Source organism: Babylonia areolata, chromosome 21 (genome assembly GCF_041734735.1).
Source record: "Babylonia areolata isolate BAREFJ2019XMU chromosome 21, ASM4173473v1, whole genome shotgun sequence".
Classification (NCBI taxonomy): domain Eukaryota; kingdom Metazoa; phylum Mollusca; class Gastropoda; order Neogastropoda; family Buccinidae; genus Babylonia; species Babylonia areolata.
In genome coordinates this window covers 26,496,694-26,515,497 of record NC_134896.1, presented here as the reverse complement: position 1 = coordinate 26,515,497, position 18,804 = coordinate 26,496,694, and the positions used below count along the sequence as shown (strand labels likewise).

The 18,804-nt window shown below is 37.7% G+C and overlaps 1 protein-coding gene across 7 annotated transcripts in view; it reads right to left on the bottom strand.

Moving 5' to 3' along the window:
- The window catches only part of LOC143296517 (uncharacterized), a 52,090-nt gene that overhangs the window by 6,064 nt on the left and 27,222 nt on the right, over nt 1-18,804 (bottom strand). For 2 of the 7 annotated variants that reach the window (XM_076608506.1, XM_076608509.1), the window contains 13 exons: nt 17,080-17,172; nt 16,581-16,658; nt 15,411-15,497; nt 14,517-14,609; nt 13,614-13,709; nt 12,557-12,637; nt 11,617-11,679; nt 10,353-10,436; nt 9,929-10,003; nt 9,253-9,420; nt 8,113-8,148; nt 6,051-6,128; nt 2,855-2,872 (listed from right to left, as the gene is read on the bottom strand). In XM_076608506.1, coding sequence (XP_076464621.1) covers nt 2,855-2,872; nt 6,051-6,128; nt 8,113-8,148; nt 9,253-9,420; nt 9,929-10,003; nt 10,353-10,436; nt 11,617-11,679; nt 12,557-12,637; nt 13,614-13,709; nt 14,517-14,609; nt 15,411-15,497; nt 16,581-16,658; nt 17,080-17,172 — 1,050 coding nt within the window. Of the gene's footprint in view, nt 1-2,854; nt 2,873-4,844; nt 4,937-6,050; nt 6,129-7,419; nt 7,445-8,112; nt 8,149-9,252; nt 9,421-9,928; nt 10,004-10,352; nt 10,437-11,616; nt 11,680-12,556; nt 12,638-13,613; nt 13,710-14,516; nt 14,610-15,410; nt 15,498-16,580; nt 16,659-17,079; nt 17,173-18,804 lie in introns of all 7 variants that reach the window. The other 5 variants (XM_076608511.1, XM_076608507.1, XM_076608512.1 and 2 more) reach the window with 5 other exon arrangements.

The following is an 18,804-nucleotide window of genomic DNA, read 5'->3' as shown; positions in this document are numbered from 1 at the left end:
CTGAAACACACATAATGCACCTCCTGAGCTCCTGCATTTTGTTCTCTGTTTTGGTTTGACACATAATGCACCTACTGAGCTCCTGCATTTTGTTCTCTGTTTTGGTTTGACACATAATGCACCTACTGAGCTCCTGCATTTTGTTCTCTTTTTTGGGTGACACATAATGCACCTACTGAGCTCCTGCATTTTGTTCTCTTTTTTGGGTGACACATAATGCACCTACTGAGCTCCTGCATTTTGTTCTCTGTTTTGGTTTGTTTCAATATCTGTTATTTTGTAGAAAAACAAGTACAGGAACAATAAACAAGAAAATAAAAACACAAGTACATGTGTGCACTGTCACAGCAACACCTGTAGAAATCAATGATCAAAATGGCAAGGAAGCTGAGAACATGGGCATATTTCCAATCTCCAAATAAAAAAACCCATCAACAACACACTCTTCAGTCTTGCATAAATAAAAGAGTCTAGAATTACTGTTATACCCTGCAATGTTTTTCTTTGTGTGAAAACTTAAGAATCTTTGTTCCATTCATTGTTGATATTTGGTAAGCATGAGTGTATCCAATAGATTTCTAGTTCAATGTCAAAATAAACTGTCTGAAAAAACAAACAAACAAATAACTCTCAAACTAATAAACTTTTTTTTTTCTATTTTGTGACTGTTTGTGCAAATACTGTGGCAACATTATTCTATTCTTACATTTTGCTCCACTTCAGAAAGCACAGTATCTTGTGTGGATCCTAAATGTTACAGGTGTTTCTATTCTTTACCTGTAAGACAGTTTTTACTTCCAAACATTTACCTGGAAGAAATTTGCAACTTCAAAACTGTTTGTGTGTATGCATGTGCATGTGCTTGTGGTTTTCAATGCATGAAAAAATGAATAACCAGCGACCGGTCACCAGAGAATTATTTCCCATAACACCTATCAGCACCTCAAGAACCAAAATGCATGTAACAAAAGCCACAGGAGCCAGAGAAGAATGTGGAGAGTGGCTCTGTATGACTGTTCAGCTCCAACTATTAGTATCTCGTTAACAGTGCATCTGAACTGATCTGGGACACATTGATGGATAAAAAACAAGGAAATTAAATAAGATAACAAGGTATCTCGTCAACTGTGCATCTGAACTGATCTGGGACACAATGACGGATAAAAAACGAGGAAATTAAATAAGATAACAAAGTATCTCATCAACAGTGCATGTGAACTGATCTGGGACACACTGATGAATTACAAACAAGGAAATTAAATAACAAAAACCAACCAACCAACCAATGGGAAAAAACAACATCACACCACTACTTTCAATCACACTACTGAAACAAATGTGAAAATTAACACTTTAACAAACTCACATGCACCAGTATGTGTGAAAGGATATCAAATTTTTTTCTCCCTTATCCACACCATTCTGCATATGATAAGAAATCTGACACTGGTTCACTGTATCTGAGCAACAAAAACTGTTGCTGGTCTACTATTGATTCCATGACCAAAAGCTATTCTGGCCCACTTATGAGAAATTCATATTGGTCAACCATATATCCTGCATTATCATTAAAAAAAAAAAAAGAAGAAAAAAGAAGAAAAAAAGGAAAAAAATATGAATGCAACTCTGATCTTATCACCAAACATCCATGAGTATTTGTCTGTAATTCTATAGCAGGATTTGATACAGGAAATAGAGTGACAATGGGGGGTGGGGATGGGGAGAGGTGTAGGGGAGAAGAGTGGGAGTCAGAACACAGGAAAGGAGGAAAACAAAAGGAACAAGACAAAACAAAGAGGGCATGCTATGGGTATATTTCATCTTGCTACAGTGGGTGCCATTTTCTGCATTACACACTATGACTTTTCTTTCTCTTTCATCATTCTTATCAAAGAATGTCTTACTTTGGGAATGTTTACAATGTACTGTTTAAATTCATTATCATTATTATATGTATCTATTGTTCTATGTATAAACTATTTTATAAAAAAAAGAAAAGAAAAAAAGAAAAAAAAAGTGACATGCAATGGTAAGTGAGAATTAGGAAATGAACTGTTCCAGATGAGTGATCAAACGTTCTATGTGAAAAATCAAATCATAAACAGACCCTCAGACATACCGCAAAGGGGAAAAAGCCCACACACACCCTCTCCCTTGCAATTTATGCAAAGAGAAATTAATGGAAACCACAGCACAGAACTAAACTGGAGTCATTTCCTTCTTTTGACAACACTCCTGACCAATGCATATGAATGAATGAAGGAAGGAAAAGACCATGGGAAACAGAGGTAAATGGAGTACAGCTGGAATCCATGTACCACAAAACCACCACCCCCAAACCACACACTGAAAGAAGGAATGAATGTGATGGTCTTACAAATCACAGGAAGAGGAGGGTGGGTGAAATATCAACACAAAGACATCTCACTACCGCACACAAAAAGGCATGCCTTTTCTTCAAAGGAGGAGGGGTGGTGGTGGAAAGAAGTGAAATATCAATAAAGAAATGTGTTATTAAAAAGTATTATGAACGGAACTTGGGAGGGGGAGGGAGAGATGGGTATGTGGGAGGTGTGTGTGTGGGGGGGGGAGGTGGGGGAGGGTGGGGGGTGGACTTTATGATCTATCAAATGGAAGATGAAAATGTTTTCATTCAGTGACTTGACATATAAAACAATGAATTATTCTTGGTGTGTGGGAGATGGCTCCAGAAGAAATGCTGGGTTGTGTGAGGAATTTCTGAGACAAGAAAAAACAAACACAAATGAAAGAAAAAAAAAAATCCCAAAAGACAGAAGAGCCCATGATTGATGGAAAACAAGGTGTGCAGTTGGTTACTGTGAGGTTTACTTACCATCACACCTAACTGACCCTGTGACAGCATACAAAGAGAAATTATTCCTATTACTTGCACTTGAGAGGTGTTGATAAAAGTGAGTATGCAATTTCGGAACGCATGTAAGCTTGCATGCATTTGTACATATGTGTTTGTCAGTGAACTCAAACTTTTTTGGTTTCTGTTGCAAACCCTATGCAGTGATTATGAATGTTTTTGACTGACTACTATTGACTGTTGTTAATTCATTGTAAACACTGCATCTTTTTGTGCATGTAAACACTCCAGCATCTGCAAGTGTTTAACTACACACATACATACAAAATCTTAATGATATGAAACATACACAAAATAATGGTTTCTCTGGTAGTTTTAGCACCTGAAAATACTATACCCAGTACATGTATGTAAAAAATGCACATATACATAAATATGAACTTTTCCTATCTGTTGCCGATTCTCAGATTTTTGTTGCTATCACAGTTGTCTGTTGTGATTATTTATCTATTTCTTTCTTCTTTTTTTTTCTCATTTCCATTTTTAAGCTATGATTTTTTAAAGTCACAAATCAACCACTTTCCAAACATCAAGTAAATAGAATCTGTAAAAATATATTATGTACAGTATGAGTAGTACATTAAAAGAACGTTTTACATTCATAACATCAAGCTATCTTTTCGTCCACAAACCAATTTTCATTGTATTCTTATGACATTAAATTGATATGGTTGCTTGATAACATAATTATAACAGTCACTTATGTTTGTGCCTTAGTCTACTGAAATGAAAGAGTTTGAAACTGGCACCAACAAAGTGGAAAAAAAAGACCAAAAATGGAACAGCAGCTGAAAAAACAACAACAACAAAAAACAAACAAAAAAAAACACCAAAAAACAAAACAAAAAAACAAACCACACACACACACACAAACCAACTGGTAAAACAAAAAATCAAGAGCAAAAGAAAACTGCCATCCCCCTTCCACAGGAATAAACCATGCTTGGAAAGTGAGGGTGGAGGTGGTAGGTTCACTTTAATTAGAGAAAAAGATACACAGCACACCTGAAAATTTTGCAAACATAAAAAAGCCTAAAATGAAAACAAGGTTGGTAAAAGCGTGAGTAATAACACAAAATAACACCAAGTCTATGAGTTTTGATGACTTAACAGGATGTGAAAGAAAGTGCAAGGATTCAATGAAACATGACCGTGTTTGTAAAGATTTTCAGAACATATCTTCTGACCGCAATATGAACATGACAAGCAGAGATCAGATGTACCTTTTCATGTAAGAAAAATAATGTACAAATTGTACCCCCCCCCCCCTTTTTTCCCCCAACAGAATGGTAAGCTGCATGCATCGCAACTGATTGTTTTTTTTAAATATCTACTCTGATCATGACCTCATCAGTTTATCCAACACCCCCCCCTTGCCCCCCAAAAACCCCAACAAGAACTGCTTATGGATATACAGAGCAAACTCAATCACACTGGCTGATGGAAACATTGATTTTATGTGTGGAGTGTTTATGTGTACTGAATAACTGAGTCAGGAAGAGTATTCCTTTACAGCAAATGTAAAAATACAACAGTAGAGTGGAATACACGTCAGAATGCATGTCATAAATAGAGGGGTGGGGGCTTGCTTTCAAAGAAAACAAGATAAGTGCCATATAGCAAGAAATGTGAAATAGACAATGCTTTGTATCTGCATCAGTATATGTACAGGTGCATCCTTATCAATATCAAACTTAAAGGTCGTAGATCAAGGTGCAAACAGGAGAAAGGGTAATCATCATGGGTTAAAACTTTGATGACAGGTTGAAAAAGAAACGAAAACTGTTACAAAAAAAGTTTTGCATACCTGATAAAACATACCTCCCTGAACAAATTCACTCAAACTTGGTTACACCAACAAAGGGTCAGAACAAATAAAAACAAAAGGAGCGCCCACATTATGATGGGGGGAAAAAGCAGATAAAAGATAATGACTGAACGATGATGATACATGGCATGAAGGGAAAGATGAAGGTCAGATCAAGAAGTGTGGCTGGTACGTGTGGCTGCCCCTGTCACCGTGACTCTGCGCCTCAGTGCATTCTTCGTGCAGGACACACACAGCACAACAACACTGATTCACTGATCACATAAAAATAACGATGACATGTTATGTCTTCAGCTTCATAAATTCTTGACTTAAAACAAGAACAATGAGAAAAAAACACACACAAAACACACACACACATACAATGGCCAGTTCATAACCACAACATACTTCATCAGCAGAGCATTCCAAAGGTGGGAGAAAGGCTCTGAACCTCCACATGGACACTGTGGATATTTTCCAGCCCTTGTGCAGTGCAAGACACTATAGGACCGACAGTATGGTTGGAGGACACAGATGGGTCTAAAGCTCTGTGTGCATGTCAAACTGACAACACTGCTCATGTTCCCTGTTTGCTAAAAAAAAAATTCTCACTCCCACTTTTCAGCTGGTGGGGAAGAGACGTGCACAACCATGATCAGAAAGGAATGCAGCCCTGACAAGTGATCTGAGATGACAGACAATGTCCACAGTCACATTGTGAACACATTCTGGTTTCAATGGCTCTGTGAAGTTTTGGAGTTGTCAACAGAACATCACTTCAGTGACAAGCAACATACCTAATACTGATAAACAGGTCTTAAGAAGCACAGATGATATACATGTCTAAGATTTGTGAAAATGGCATGAACACCTGCCCCTACTCCCTGCTCCATCAGGCAGACATTGATTTGCATCACACAAATCACAGTAGCTGAGGAAAAACAAAGATCAAAAGTGGACAGGCCACCACTCAGAAATGACCTGGATGAATCTCATGAGTCTGACAGAAATGGGGTACAAAAAAAGGGAAGGGTGCACTAATTTGTGGGAAGAAGCAAACCAATGATATGAAGAATAGAGGCACTATGAAAAACCACATCTTATGATTGTGTTTATACTATGATGACCACTCACCAATATCTAAACCAACCATCAACTCTCCTTCTGAAAAGGTTAAAGACCACCTCACACCAAGAGGAAAACACATTTCTTCAGCATTACAAGAAACATTCATCAAACACAGCATATAATGGGAAGGGGCAATCCACCATGTGTGACAGTGACAGGGCAGAGGGAACCATGACCATGTGACAGGAAGGCAAACACAGGTCACACAGGCACACTCACCAGCTGCCGTTTCAGCTGCTTGACTGCTGTTCTCTCTCGCTCTAGCAATTTCTCTTTTTCCCTAAGTTCCCTTCGTAGCTACAGTAAGGGAACAGGCAAGCAAGCACACTGGTCAATGTCACTGATGACTCATGATCGTGTAAAAGGACTGGTGGATGGAATGGAGTGGAGGAGAAATAGAGACAAGTCAGTTCTGCTGATCTTGTGGGGACAGGATGCTAATCGTGAGCCCATACCCAGAAAAAGCAACTGACCATCAAAAGACCACAATAATATTTCAATGTAAATATTTTTTCTTTCTGCAGACTGGTTATGATTCGTTTAATAAAAAATGCACATGAGTTTGTGAAGTTTTTATTCAATGTTCTATGAATATTACTTCCGTTCGCCTGGTTCTTGTCTGCTTGTAATTGTCAAAAGCTGAAGCCCATCAAAGCTTAGAGCACACATTTTGTATTGCTGATGTGACTTTCATACAGCACAAATGAACACAGACTGCATTTGATGCCCTATGTGATCCTCTCCCACACACAGCCACTTCATGCACAGAAAGAAAGCATCCCATCTTTGGAAAACCAGGCCAGGAAACACATGGATAGCATCTGTTCCTTTTCTAGCTATATTTTTCATCCCCCACCCCCCACCTCCCTACTAATTTTGGACAAGAATAATTTAAAATATGCTTCAATTCTCTCTCCCTTTTTCTTCAAAATTGAAAACATTTAATTAGTGTGACATTGTGACTCAGTTTCAACTCCAGTTTGGTAATTCTTAATTCTAAGTTTACTGGTGAGCAATTCTATGTGCAATGATTCAAGTTATTAAGTGTTGGTTGTTCTGAAGGAGAAAACAATTCAAACACAATCATGTGAAAGACTGATTAATTTGAAAAAGGTAAATAATCCAAATTACAATTAGTCAAGTTCTGTGTGCAGATTATTCTGAATTAATGATTAATCCTCCCAAATGAATTAAAGAGTGTCAGTGCATATGCAATACTAGTTTAATGCTCCGTGTGATTTAGCTGGCATCACAAAATGTAACTGATGTGCAGATAACTTTTCACAATGAACTGTACCAATTTTCATTAACATAATTCAGCCGACTTAAAACAAGAAAACACTGGTCATGCAGACCTATGAACAGTTCAACTGAAAAGTTAAAGGTGAAACACCAACACACTCAACACTGGTGACACTTTGCATCAAGCACAGAAATCAACACAGCAAAACGAAACAAAAAATAGAGAAGTTTTTCATGGGTCATGCACAGTTCTGAAAAAGACACACAGTTACAAAACTGAGCGTTAACGTTAACCTGTGTGATAAAGAGTGCAATAGAGAAGAACCATCAGAAAGTGAGCACCTACCCTTTCCTCACCATCAGGCCCTGACCTAGTGAAGGGAAACAGGGACACACAGTCACACAGGTGATTGAACAACAACCACACACGTCTGTCTGAACCACTGGGCCTATACATTCACATCTGATACACTCTACTGAGACATTTGTTTGTTTACACTGTGTTAACAAGCAGTTTTTTCCATTCCAAAACAGACACTTTTGTGTATAACACACACACACACCACTCACACAACCGACACAAAACCATGCCTTCAAAGGATCAGTCCACATCTATTCAAACAAAAGACAATACATGCGATATGATAGACAATGCTTTCTTCTTTTTCTCTCTGGAAAATGGACCGTTTTGTGACGAGCATTTAAGAGAATGAAGAACATTTTGAAATGCATTGGAATCACTGACATCTTGGAAGAACACCACTGTCAATATTGAAACATCTGAAGGGAGGTTACAACTGCAACATCAGGCAATCAACAAATGATGGGGAGATAACAAAACAAACCCTTTGTAAATGCTGGCGTCAAAACAGGAAGTTCAGCAAAGCGCCTTCCTTTCCGTTTTTAATTTTTCTACTCAATCACACAGAAAACAAAAGACAAGACATGCCAAAAAACATGCCATCCACAGATTTCTAACTACTCCGCCATTAGCTGTTCTGTTTTGCACTGTCCTCCGTAACACAGTATATTCCCTCACCTGTTGAAGTTCCTGACTTGTGGACCCCCCAGACCCCTGGAGAAGACAAAGAATACAAAACTGTGAAAATATAAGAAAAAAAAGAAAAAAAACTTTTGAAAAACTTTAAAACTCTCAATAGTATTACATCTGGTGTGTCACAGGACATAACAAATTTACAAAGAAAAGAATGAAAATCAAATTAGTGTAAAACATGCAAACAAGAAGACCGCACACATAAAAAAAACCCCAACAAAACCTATCACACAATTCTTCAAGATCACAACATCCACATTCCTTGAAACCTTTTTCACCAAATACACATTTTTCATTCAGTGCTTCTGCACAGTTTTACATCCGAAACTCAATAAACTCTGTACTGCTTTCTTCTAGAACCAAGCTTATAACATTACCTCAATGTGATTGTGAACTAGCTTCAGATTTCCATCTTGTCCATACTCCTTTTTATCAGAATACCACAACTAACCATGGGTGCAATTGCCGAGTAGTTAAAGCATTGGACTTTCAATCTGAGGGTCCCGGGTTTGAATCTCGGTAACAGCGTGTGGCTGGTAAAGGGAGGAGATTTTTGCGATCTGCCAGGTCAACATATGTGCAGACTTGCTTGTGCCTGAACCCCCTCCGTGTGTATATGCAAGCCAAAGATCAAATACGTATGTTAACTCATTTGGGACGGCAAGTTTTCTCCCTTCTTTTTCCCCACAGACGGTCCATTTTTAAGGGTTTGGAAAAAAATTACAAAAAATACAAAATACAGAGTATGAAAATAAAACTTTCAGAACTGGTTTATTACGTGTTGGGCTGCTACATAAAAAAATAATCAAATTTCTCATCTTATTTTCACAGTTTTGCCATTATGTAGAAAATATTGTCAATTTTTCACCCCGAATCACCACACCCATGCTCGCTTTCTGCACTAGATTCACTTTCTTCATCATCATCATCCACCTCTTCGATGTCTGACCCTTCAGTTTGTAGCATTTCAAGTACTTCGGCAACACTAAAACGTTGAAGAAGTAGTAGTCACAACCAACAATATTTTAGAACCATCACTGAGATCAGAATGTCATGACTAACATCATTCTAGAACCTTCCTCAAGATCACAATGTCACACCCAATGAAGACTGTTGCCTGTGTACCTTGGTTTTGTCACTGAGCTGTTCCTGCAGCTGCTGAACGAGTTTCTGTTCCTGTGTCAGAGCATCCTGCCCCGTCTTAATGATGCCATTCAGACGCACCACCGTCGATGACAGATCTTTGCATTTCTTCTGCTCCTTTTCCAACTGATGTTCATACTCCTCCATTTTCTGTGTGAAGAAAATAATCACTGCTATTATGTTTGTGTTAGATGATAGCTCTTAGAAGCAGGAAAAACCCAAAACGAACAAATAAAAAATCAAAATAAAATCAACACACAAGAAAGAGATAGATACTGGAGAAAAAAATATCCGATTACTAACACAGACACAAACATTTCCAAATGTGCAGACACAAACTCACACAAAGTGCATGCATCAATGAATAAGTGCACGCCCCACACGCAGTCACACAGAATGCGAAAAAAAAAAAGCACTCAAACCTTCATGCATACATATACATACCCCCCCCCCCTCAAAAAACAACAAAAAAACCCAGAGAAATAAGTATAAGACATACCCAATAACTTCTCAAGGTCAGAGAACAAAAAATCAAATCATAAACATCATACACACACAAATACCTCAAACCCACTCATATTCTCTTAGCCACAAACTGAAGACAGCTACATCTTTTAACAACAAAACTGAAAAAAGTGTAAGAAGACACCCCCAATACCTTTTTCAGGTCTTCATTATCAACTTGAACAATGGCCTTGGATTCTGTCTCCAACACAATCACTTTGCTCGTCAACTGCACAAAGGGACACAAGCATAATAGTGCTTTATACTATGTTACAGTCACAATGTTAAATTCATCTGATTTTTTTTTCTTTCAAACATCAGCAACCCTCTTTCATCATTTAGTTTACGACACAACTATACTGTCTCAACCTTCATTTTCTGCACTTTTCACACAAAGAATACCATACATAAATAAACCCTCATAAATAAGAAAGAAAAAACCCCAACAAAACCCACAAAAAAAAGAATCTGTTAATTTTAAATCATGTATTTGTGAAGATCACATAACCAACAAGTAAACACAGAATATGTGTGACAGAAGAAAGCGGAACAAACGCATACCCACACTGACAGCCTACCTGTTCTTTCTCCCTGGTGATCACCTGAAGGGATTCTGAAGACTGCTGCAGCTCTTGTCGCACGCTCTCCATCTCTCTCTTCAACTAGTTGTTCAGACACACACACACACACGTTAAATAGTTTACCAGAGACATGCCTATTCAATCGAACCTGCCATTCAAAAATTCAGAATGACGAATTGATGGAAATATTTCTTATTCAGAAATTATGTTTCTTCAATATACATGTTATTTTGTATTGTTTTGTTTTTAACTCTGTGTGTATGTGTGTGTGTGTGTGTAGAGGGGTGGATGGGGGGGGTAGGTCCAGCCAATGTGTGCCAATTATTGATTTGAGTTCATTTTGCATGTGTGTTTCCCTTATCTCTTGATCCAACCTTTGACATGTTTTGTGTGCATTGGATTCGGCTGTGGGCTGAGATAACTGGTGAGGTGAGTGATGTGCCTGTGGATGCACAATGGATTTCTGGCTGGATGAAGATATTGTATTGTATTGTATTGTATTGTTTTGTATTGCTTTGCATTGCATTGCAATGCACTGTGTTGTAATTTGTTTATGGCACAATGCCTGCCTCCAAACAGAATCAAACACTTTTTTCATGATCAACTAATGCACAATACAGATGCTGCTTTCAGTGAAAGTATATCTCTCAGTGCTTTAAAGACAAGAGCAGGATCTATGGGTGAATGCATTCATCTGAAGTTGGTCTGCTTTTCTAAACATGAAACTCACACAATGAAATACTGCAAGAAGGACAATTTCAATTCATCTTTAGTTTACTTTTCAAGTGATGGAAGTTCAAACAGGGTATATGCCATACATCAATGCACCTACTGAATGAGCCGAGGAATCTAGCAACAAATCAATTACTTTATCACATTCAATTTCATTCTACAAATCTCACACAACTTCCAGATCATCCTTTTGAAACAACTCAGGAATGTTGATCCTCTGATTCCAGCGACAGATATACAGCACTTGGAATCATTTTTACACAGAAACACTCATAACATTTGCTTATAAAGCCAGTGTATATTTTAAACACAAATAAATGGTGGAAATAGCAACTACAGTATTCAGTATTCTCAGTGGCACACAACTAAGAGACATAAAGTTTGAAACAAACAGTATGAAATCAGTAAACGATTTTCAATCGTCAACAACTGGATCAGAATTCAGCCTGACTGCATGTTACTCATGTACTGTTTTCAACTCCAAAGCTTTTCTGTCCATGCCATCATGTGAAAAGGGATCAGCACTCACCTGTGTGTTATCTGTAGCAGCTGCCTGTAGTTCTACCTGTATCCTCTCACAGTCTGATCGTGCCTGAAACATCCAGCAACACTCCCTCCATTCAAGTGAATGCAAACATTTGTAATACCTCTATTTGAACAAGTGAACACAAACATTTGTAATACCTCTATTTGAACAAGTGAACACAAACATTTGTAATACCTCTATTTGAACAAGTGAACACAAACATTTGTAATACCTCTATTTGAACAAGTGAACACAAACATTTGTAATAAAAACAATGACAACATAATTATGTCCACATGAACAGGCATGGATGTATGCATACAGAAAAACTAAACAATAAGTGTACGAAAGGATGATATCTGAATGAGAATGTATGATGATCATGATCAAAATATCTATTCATGTTTAAGATAAGATGCTCACTTCTATTGTGATCCCTTGACTTACACAGAAAATGAGTCTTACTTGTGGCATGAATTGCATGTTTTTTGTTGTTGTTGTTTTGTGTGTGTATGTGTGCGTGTGTGTGCGTGTGCATGTGTGTGCGTGCTTGTGCGCGCACGTCTTCATCATTCTTTAATTTAGCATCTTTTGACTACAAATGGTTTGAGATGAGCACAGATGTGAAAGAGAAGTAAGTGAAAGAAAAAAGTGACAGACTAAGAAAAGAGGAATAAAGAGTAGTAGAGAGAGATGAAAATAAAATAAAATGTGTTACAAGCATATTGCAACAACCTTATAACAATCACAAAGGGAATGAAACGCATGTATGGTATGTATGCCTGGTTGTATGTTCTTGTCTTTTTCTGCTACAGCCAATGCTGTGGCATGCACATTTCCAAGAAGACATACAAAATATATAAAAAATCCCAACTCTTAAAACCACTGGTATTCGAGACCTGTGACAGAAACCTTACAGCTATCTTCAAAGTGACAAACCCACCTTTTGCAAGTCTGCCTGAGACGTCTGCACTTTCTCTTCCCAGCCTTTCTCTGCCGACTCCAGTCTCTGCAGTACACTTTCCTGTCACACACACACACACACACGCACACACACACACACACAGAGCACACATGATTCATTTTGTATCCACACACATACATAAATGGATCAACACAAAACTTTCACAGACATACACATCTTCTATTCTGATTTCAGGTGTTCCAGAAGAATCCAATCCATATTTTCTCCTGTCACTTTTGATTTGGTGATAAATTACATCAAATCTCATACATGTTTTTAAAACCATGATGCATGAGAACAGTGATTTCAGTTGCCTTTTCATACAAATTCTTAAACAGTTTCAAAACCTGTACAAACTCCGGGCAACGGGATAAGGAGTATGAATGTACTGTGTTTATCCGGATGTTTCTGTAGTGCTCTATTTGACTGCTGTTCTATATCTCACTGTGCTTATCACGTTTCTGTAATGCTTTGTCTGTGACAGCTGTTCTATGAAGTGTGGATGTACTGAATGTGCCATTCATGCCGTGTGGACGTACCGAATGTGCTCATGAGGATGTTCATGAGGATAATGTATGGAGTGTTAGCGTACTCACTGTGATGAGGATGACATTTCTGTAGTGCTCTGTCTGTATGTGACTGCTGTTCTATGGAGTGTGGGTGTACTCAATGTGCTCATCAGGACATTTCTGTAGTGTTCTATCTGTGTGTGACTGCTGTTCTATGGAGTGCCGGTGTACTCACTGTGCTCATCAGGACGTTTCTGTAGTGCTCTATCTGTGACTGCTGTTCTATGGAGTGCGGGTGTACTCACTGTGCTCATCAGGACATTTCTGTAGTGTTCTATCTGTGTGTGACTGCTGTTCTATGGAGTGTGGGTGTACTCACTGTGCTCATCAGGACATTTCTGTAGTGTTCTATCTGTGTGTGACTGCTGTTCTATGGAGTGTGGGTGTACTCACTGTGCTCATCAGGACATTTCTGTAGTGTTCTATCTGTGTGTGACTGCTGTTCTATGGAGTGCGGGTGTACTCACTGTGCTCATCAGGACGTTTCTGTAGTGCTCTATCTGTGACTGCTGTTCTATTGTCAGCTGCTCCAGCTCCTGCTCACGATCTGAAGACTCTGATCCCTGTTCCACACAGAACACACACACACACATGTGATCAAACATAATTCAATACTTTTTCCAGACTATTTTCAGACCAGGCTGAAAATTATCCATACAAAGCAAACTTAGTTTTAAAAAAAGTCACAAAAAAGTCATAACAAAAAAAAAAAAAAAAAAAAAAAAAAAAAAAAAAACAGAAAAAAGTCTACCACACCACTGACAAAAAATATTCTGTGAATATGTTTTATCAATATTCAATTTTCATCAATTATTGTTGTCACTGTTTTTTCAATTTCAAAAAAGATTTTTTTGAATGCATTCAGCTCTTTGTTGAATGGTATTCGGTAAGAGTTGCATCATAATACCAAGACTTTTCCAGACTCTTAAGGGCAAGACATATTTTTCCAAGACTATTCTGGTCCTGGAAATGGTTCTCTCATTTTTTCAAGATTTTTCCAGACTTGCATGACTCTGTGCAAACCCTGAATACAGCAACTAATGAAAAGAGTTGTGTTTCAATCAAATCTTTACGAACATGCCAGTGAAGTAATCAATATGCATGTGTATTTCAATCATGGCACTGCCAAAATGATTAGGTTGGGTCACAGTTAAGTATGTGTAATTAAATGATTAGCAGTTTTTAAGTGCATATAAATCATAAAAATAATTATTGCAGTCACCACTGTCATCATCATTGAAATGGACATTTATGAAGAAAGCATTTACTCCACAGTTCAAATCACAATTCAGTCTAACCAGGATGGACATTCAGATTTTTATATTCAATGCACTTACACATACACTTGAGTGAAAATAATATTCTCTTACCTTGCCATCTTTCTCCTCTGCTAGCCTCAGTTTCTCTTTCCATTTCTTTTCTTCTGTTTCTACAACATGTTCTAAATTGTGCAACTTTCTTTCCTGCAACAAAGAATACATTACACGTTCGCTTAGTGAGTCACTGTAAGACAGGGTATCAGTGTTAAAGATAACACTAATACAAACAGTAATTATCTTTAAAACAACAAAAAACACAGACCTATGTTGAAAAAGAGAGAAAAATGGAACAGGAGGCGGGGAGAGGGGGTGCAGAGAGAGTGGGGAACAGGTCTGTTAGAGAGGAAAAAAACAAAAAAAAAAAACCAGAAAAGAAGATCACAGAGATCTTCTGTGCCAGCTACACATCACCTATTCACTGAGGCAGACATTTACACACACACACATACACAAACACACACACAAGTATGGGGAAACAGAAATGTATTACCCATGTCATGTGTGATACAACACAAACCTACATGTTATATTAATCACCAAAAAAAAAAAGAAAAAAAAAAAAAGGATGAATAATTTTTTTAACTTCACTGATGAAACTAAGTACCTTAAACAGCCTTTGACCCGACTAAAGCTTGCAAACTGTATGACAGTCAGTCATGTCTGACTATGACCACCAGAACGGCAGATGAGGCAACTGCGGTCACAACTGCCTGAGCTAGAATTTGATCATAGTGTGTATTGCCAATAACAACAAAGATACATGTACATATAAAAAAAACAACAAAAAAAGATGAAATAAACAGGCTATATGACCGGAGCAAACATCTCTATTCATCCAAATTTTGTCCATGGCAGTAACAATAAAAGCACAGTATCCATTCTAGGATCTGTGGGGCAGGTGAAAAAAGACAGAAAATAGAACAACTGAAATTGCTGTGTACGTACTGCTTCTGCAATGCTGTTATCCTTCTCTGCTAAACGAGACTGTAACTCCTGGTTTTCTGCCTGTAGTTGTGACACTTCATCTGTTGCCTGTAACAACAACATTAAAGAACTGACATCAAAGTACTCTCAATCACACATGTGTGCGCACACACACACATTCAAACACATATGCATAAACCTGTGCCCACACACACACACATCCATACAAACGCACTCACTAGATAGCTTGATCCTTGTTATACAGTCTGACTTAGGGGAGGGTTCTGTAATAACTGAGGTGTTTCTGTGATGAGACTTACAGATATTGCATCAATTCCTTTGTTTTCATTTATCAATTGATGTTATATTCTAACATTTACGGGATGTTGTTTGTTTTTCTAATGAATCCTTCCCTTGTACGTTCCTCTCTTTATTCCTCACACACATCACAAACACACACACTACACATCTAATATCACTCAAAGTCAAAAGATGTTAGAACAACAACAACCAAAAAAAAACAAAAAAACTGATGACAAACTGTTATGTATGGCAACAAGGAGTATCAAAATACATGGGATACATGTTTTTCATTATGCAGTGAAAATGCGCCAAGACTGCTCTCAGTCTGTGTTTAAGGCTCCATATGGACTGGAGTTTCTGGTGTTACAATATGCAGTAAAAAATCAACCACAACAAAAAACACAGCAAGTATCTTTAAATGTTTATAGGATTATCACCCCCTCCCCTTATCACACTACTCTCTCAGACTTTCAAAAGAAATTGTAGCTGCTCCACATTTATTGCAGTTATGCACTCCATACCTTACAAAAACAGTCATATGCATCACTAGTAACACCAAACAACTATCGTACATATTTTTGCCTGTCACATTTCATCGCTGTAGACAATCATCTTTGTTTCATAAAAAAAACAAAAACACCCAACAGTTTCCTCATTATTCATTATTCCAGCTCGCTGGTGGTCAGTTTGATTTTATTGTATATCATATTGCATAGTCTTTCAATACATGGAACTACTATTTCAGGACAATTTCAAGGACAATTTCAATTTCATCCGGGACATACCCTGGTTTAGTGTTCTGCCATTTTTTTTGGACAGTTCGAGGTATCTTGAATGGATTGCAACTTTATTAGTTTGAAATGCTTTAAAAAAGATGTCAGTACTTACGGCAGAACATGATGATAAACTGCTTTTTAACCTCTGGTTTTCTTCTTCCACTGTTTGCAGTCTATCTCTATCAGCTCTCTGAAACACAACGAAAATCATTAATAATATTGTGATCTTGTGCTGGAATGTGTGCTTGTGTGCATGTGTGTGTATGAGTGTGTGTGTGTTGTGTGTGCAAGTGCATGCTTGCATGTGTGCAGGCAACATGTGCATGTGTATGAATGCACATTACTTCTATGTAAAGTTCTGTTTGAGAAATGTGCATGCTGACGAGTAGGATATCACAAATCATTACAACAACCTCAATGCACACACATGCTCCAATACATAGCCTCACCCTCACACACAAAAACACACAGGTACATAACAAAAATACTCCCACAGATATCCTCTATCACTCTCCCTTGCACAGATATCCTCTATCACTCTCCCTCACACACAAACACACACACATTCAAATCACATACATAGACCACAACACTCCAAACAGTTCCCTCACCAGCTGTTTTAACTCCTTCTCATAGTTTCCAGACTGTTGCTGAAGCTTCTTGTTTTCTTTCTCCAGCTCATCAATGTGACTCTTCTCCGAGTGCTGGGACCACAACCAACAGATCAAGGTTAACACCATGTCACTGTGCACCAGCAAAACAGGCTCAGTTACTACAGTGTAGAATCCTAAAGACAATTAATGTCAATATCACAGTGTGTATTGTATTGAACTGTATTACCTTTTGTCAAAAATGATTCCTCTGTGTGAAATTCAAGCTGCTCTCCCCAGGGAGAGTGCATCACAACACTGAGAGCACCACCCTTAAATTTTTTTTTTCTGCTTGAAATTTTGTTGGTTTTCCCATAGAAGTGAATTTTTCTGTAGAATTTTGAAAGGGACAACCCTTTTCTTGCTGTGTTTTTTTAATTTTTACGTGTGCTAAGTGCATGCTCCACACGTTACATTGATTTATCATCTCATCCGAATGATTAGCGTCCAGACCACCACTTAAGGTTTAGTGGATGGAGAAAAACTGGTGACTGTGGGATTTGAACCAGCGCACTCAGATTCTATTGCTTCCTAGGTGGACACATTATCACTAGGCCAACACTCCACTAATAAAGAAAATATAAATATGGATGAAATAAGTAATAATGCTAATAACTGTATTCAAACTTTTGGAAATCTATCAGATAAATGCTTATAGACTCACTGAGTCAAATCATATCACAAATTTTTTTTTCAAGTAAAATAAATTTTTGCATGGGCCACACACACAAACACATATTATTCACACGCGTTTAAAAAATCATCTAATGGGACACAAAAATGCTGAAAAAAATATTGCTAGCAAAACAATAACTGCATTTATTTTTGTCCTCGATTTATCTCAAGTAATAAGGTTTTTAAATAAAGGACATAAGTATACGAAAATGTACACACACATACACACAAGCTGGGCCACAAAAAATAAATATTAAATGTGCAAAGCCATTTTTTATGACAGCTGTGGCTGAAATCAATAATATGGACAGCAACATCCATATATATATACAATTATCAAGCGTCAGCAGCAGGTGTAGACATGTATTTATCTATATGTGTTGTGTGTGTAGTGTTGTGGGTGTACTGTGCTGTGTTGTGTATATGTGTGTGCGCGCGCGCGCGTGTGTGTGTGCGGTCAATAGAGGCAGAGGAGCAAAGAAAATCAAAAAAATATTCAACTAACAAACTTTTCAAAACTTTTATCATAAAATTCAGAAGAAAAAAAAACCCTCATAAACCTAACAATACTGCCAAAACCTAGTCAGCCAAATATAAAAAAAAACCAAAAAAAAAAAACCACACACACACACACACACAAAACTACAACAAAAAAATGCAGGTAAGCATGCACATGCATCCAGACACAAACGCATGGAGAAGTGCACATGTGTGGAACGACGATATAAATTCCATCACAAAAAGTGGCATAGCAAGACACACAAGCAAATATTAAAGTGTATCAAATACATGTCACTTAGAACTACATGGAAATATTCAGAATGCGTTGTTGTGTGTGCATGTGCGCACACGCATGTATTTTTCAACAGGGCATTGGGGAATAATCTCATAGACCTGATTTTTCACAATGTTACCACAATACCACAAGCTCCTCTGTTCAAAAATATATCCACCAACCCATGTTTAACAAGCATGCACAAATACAAACTATTTTCTTTTTCATCCTAACTT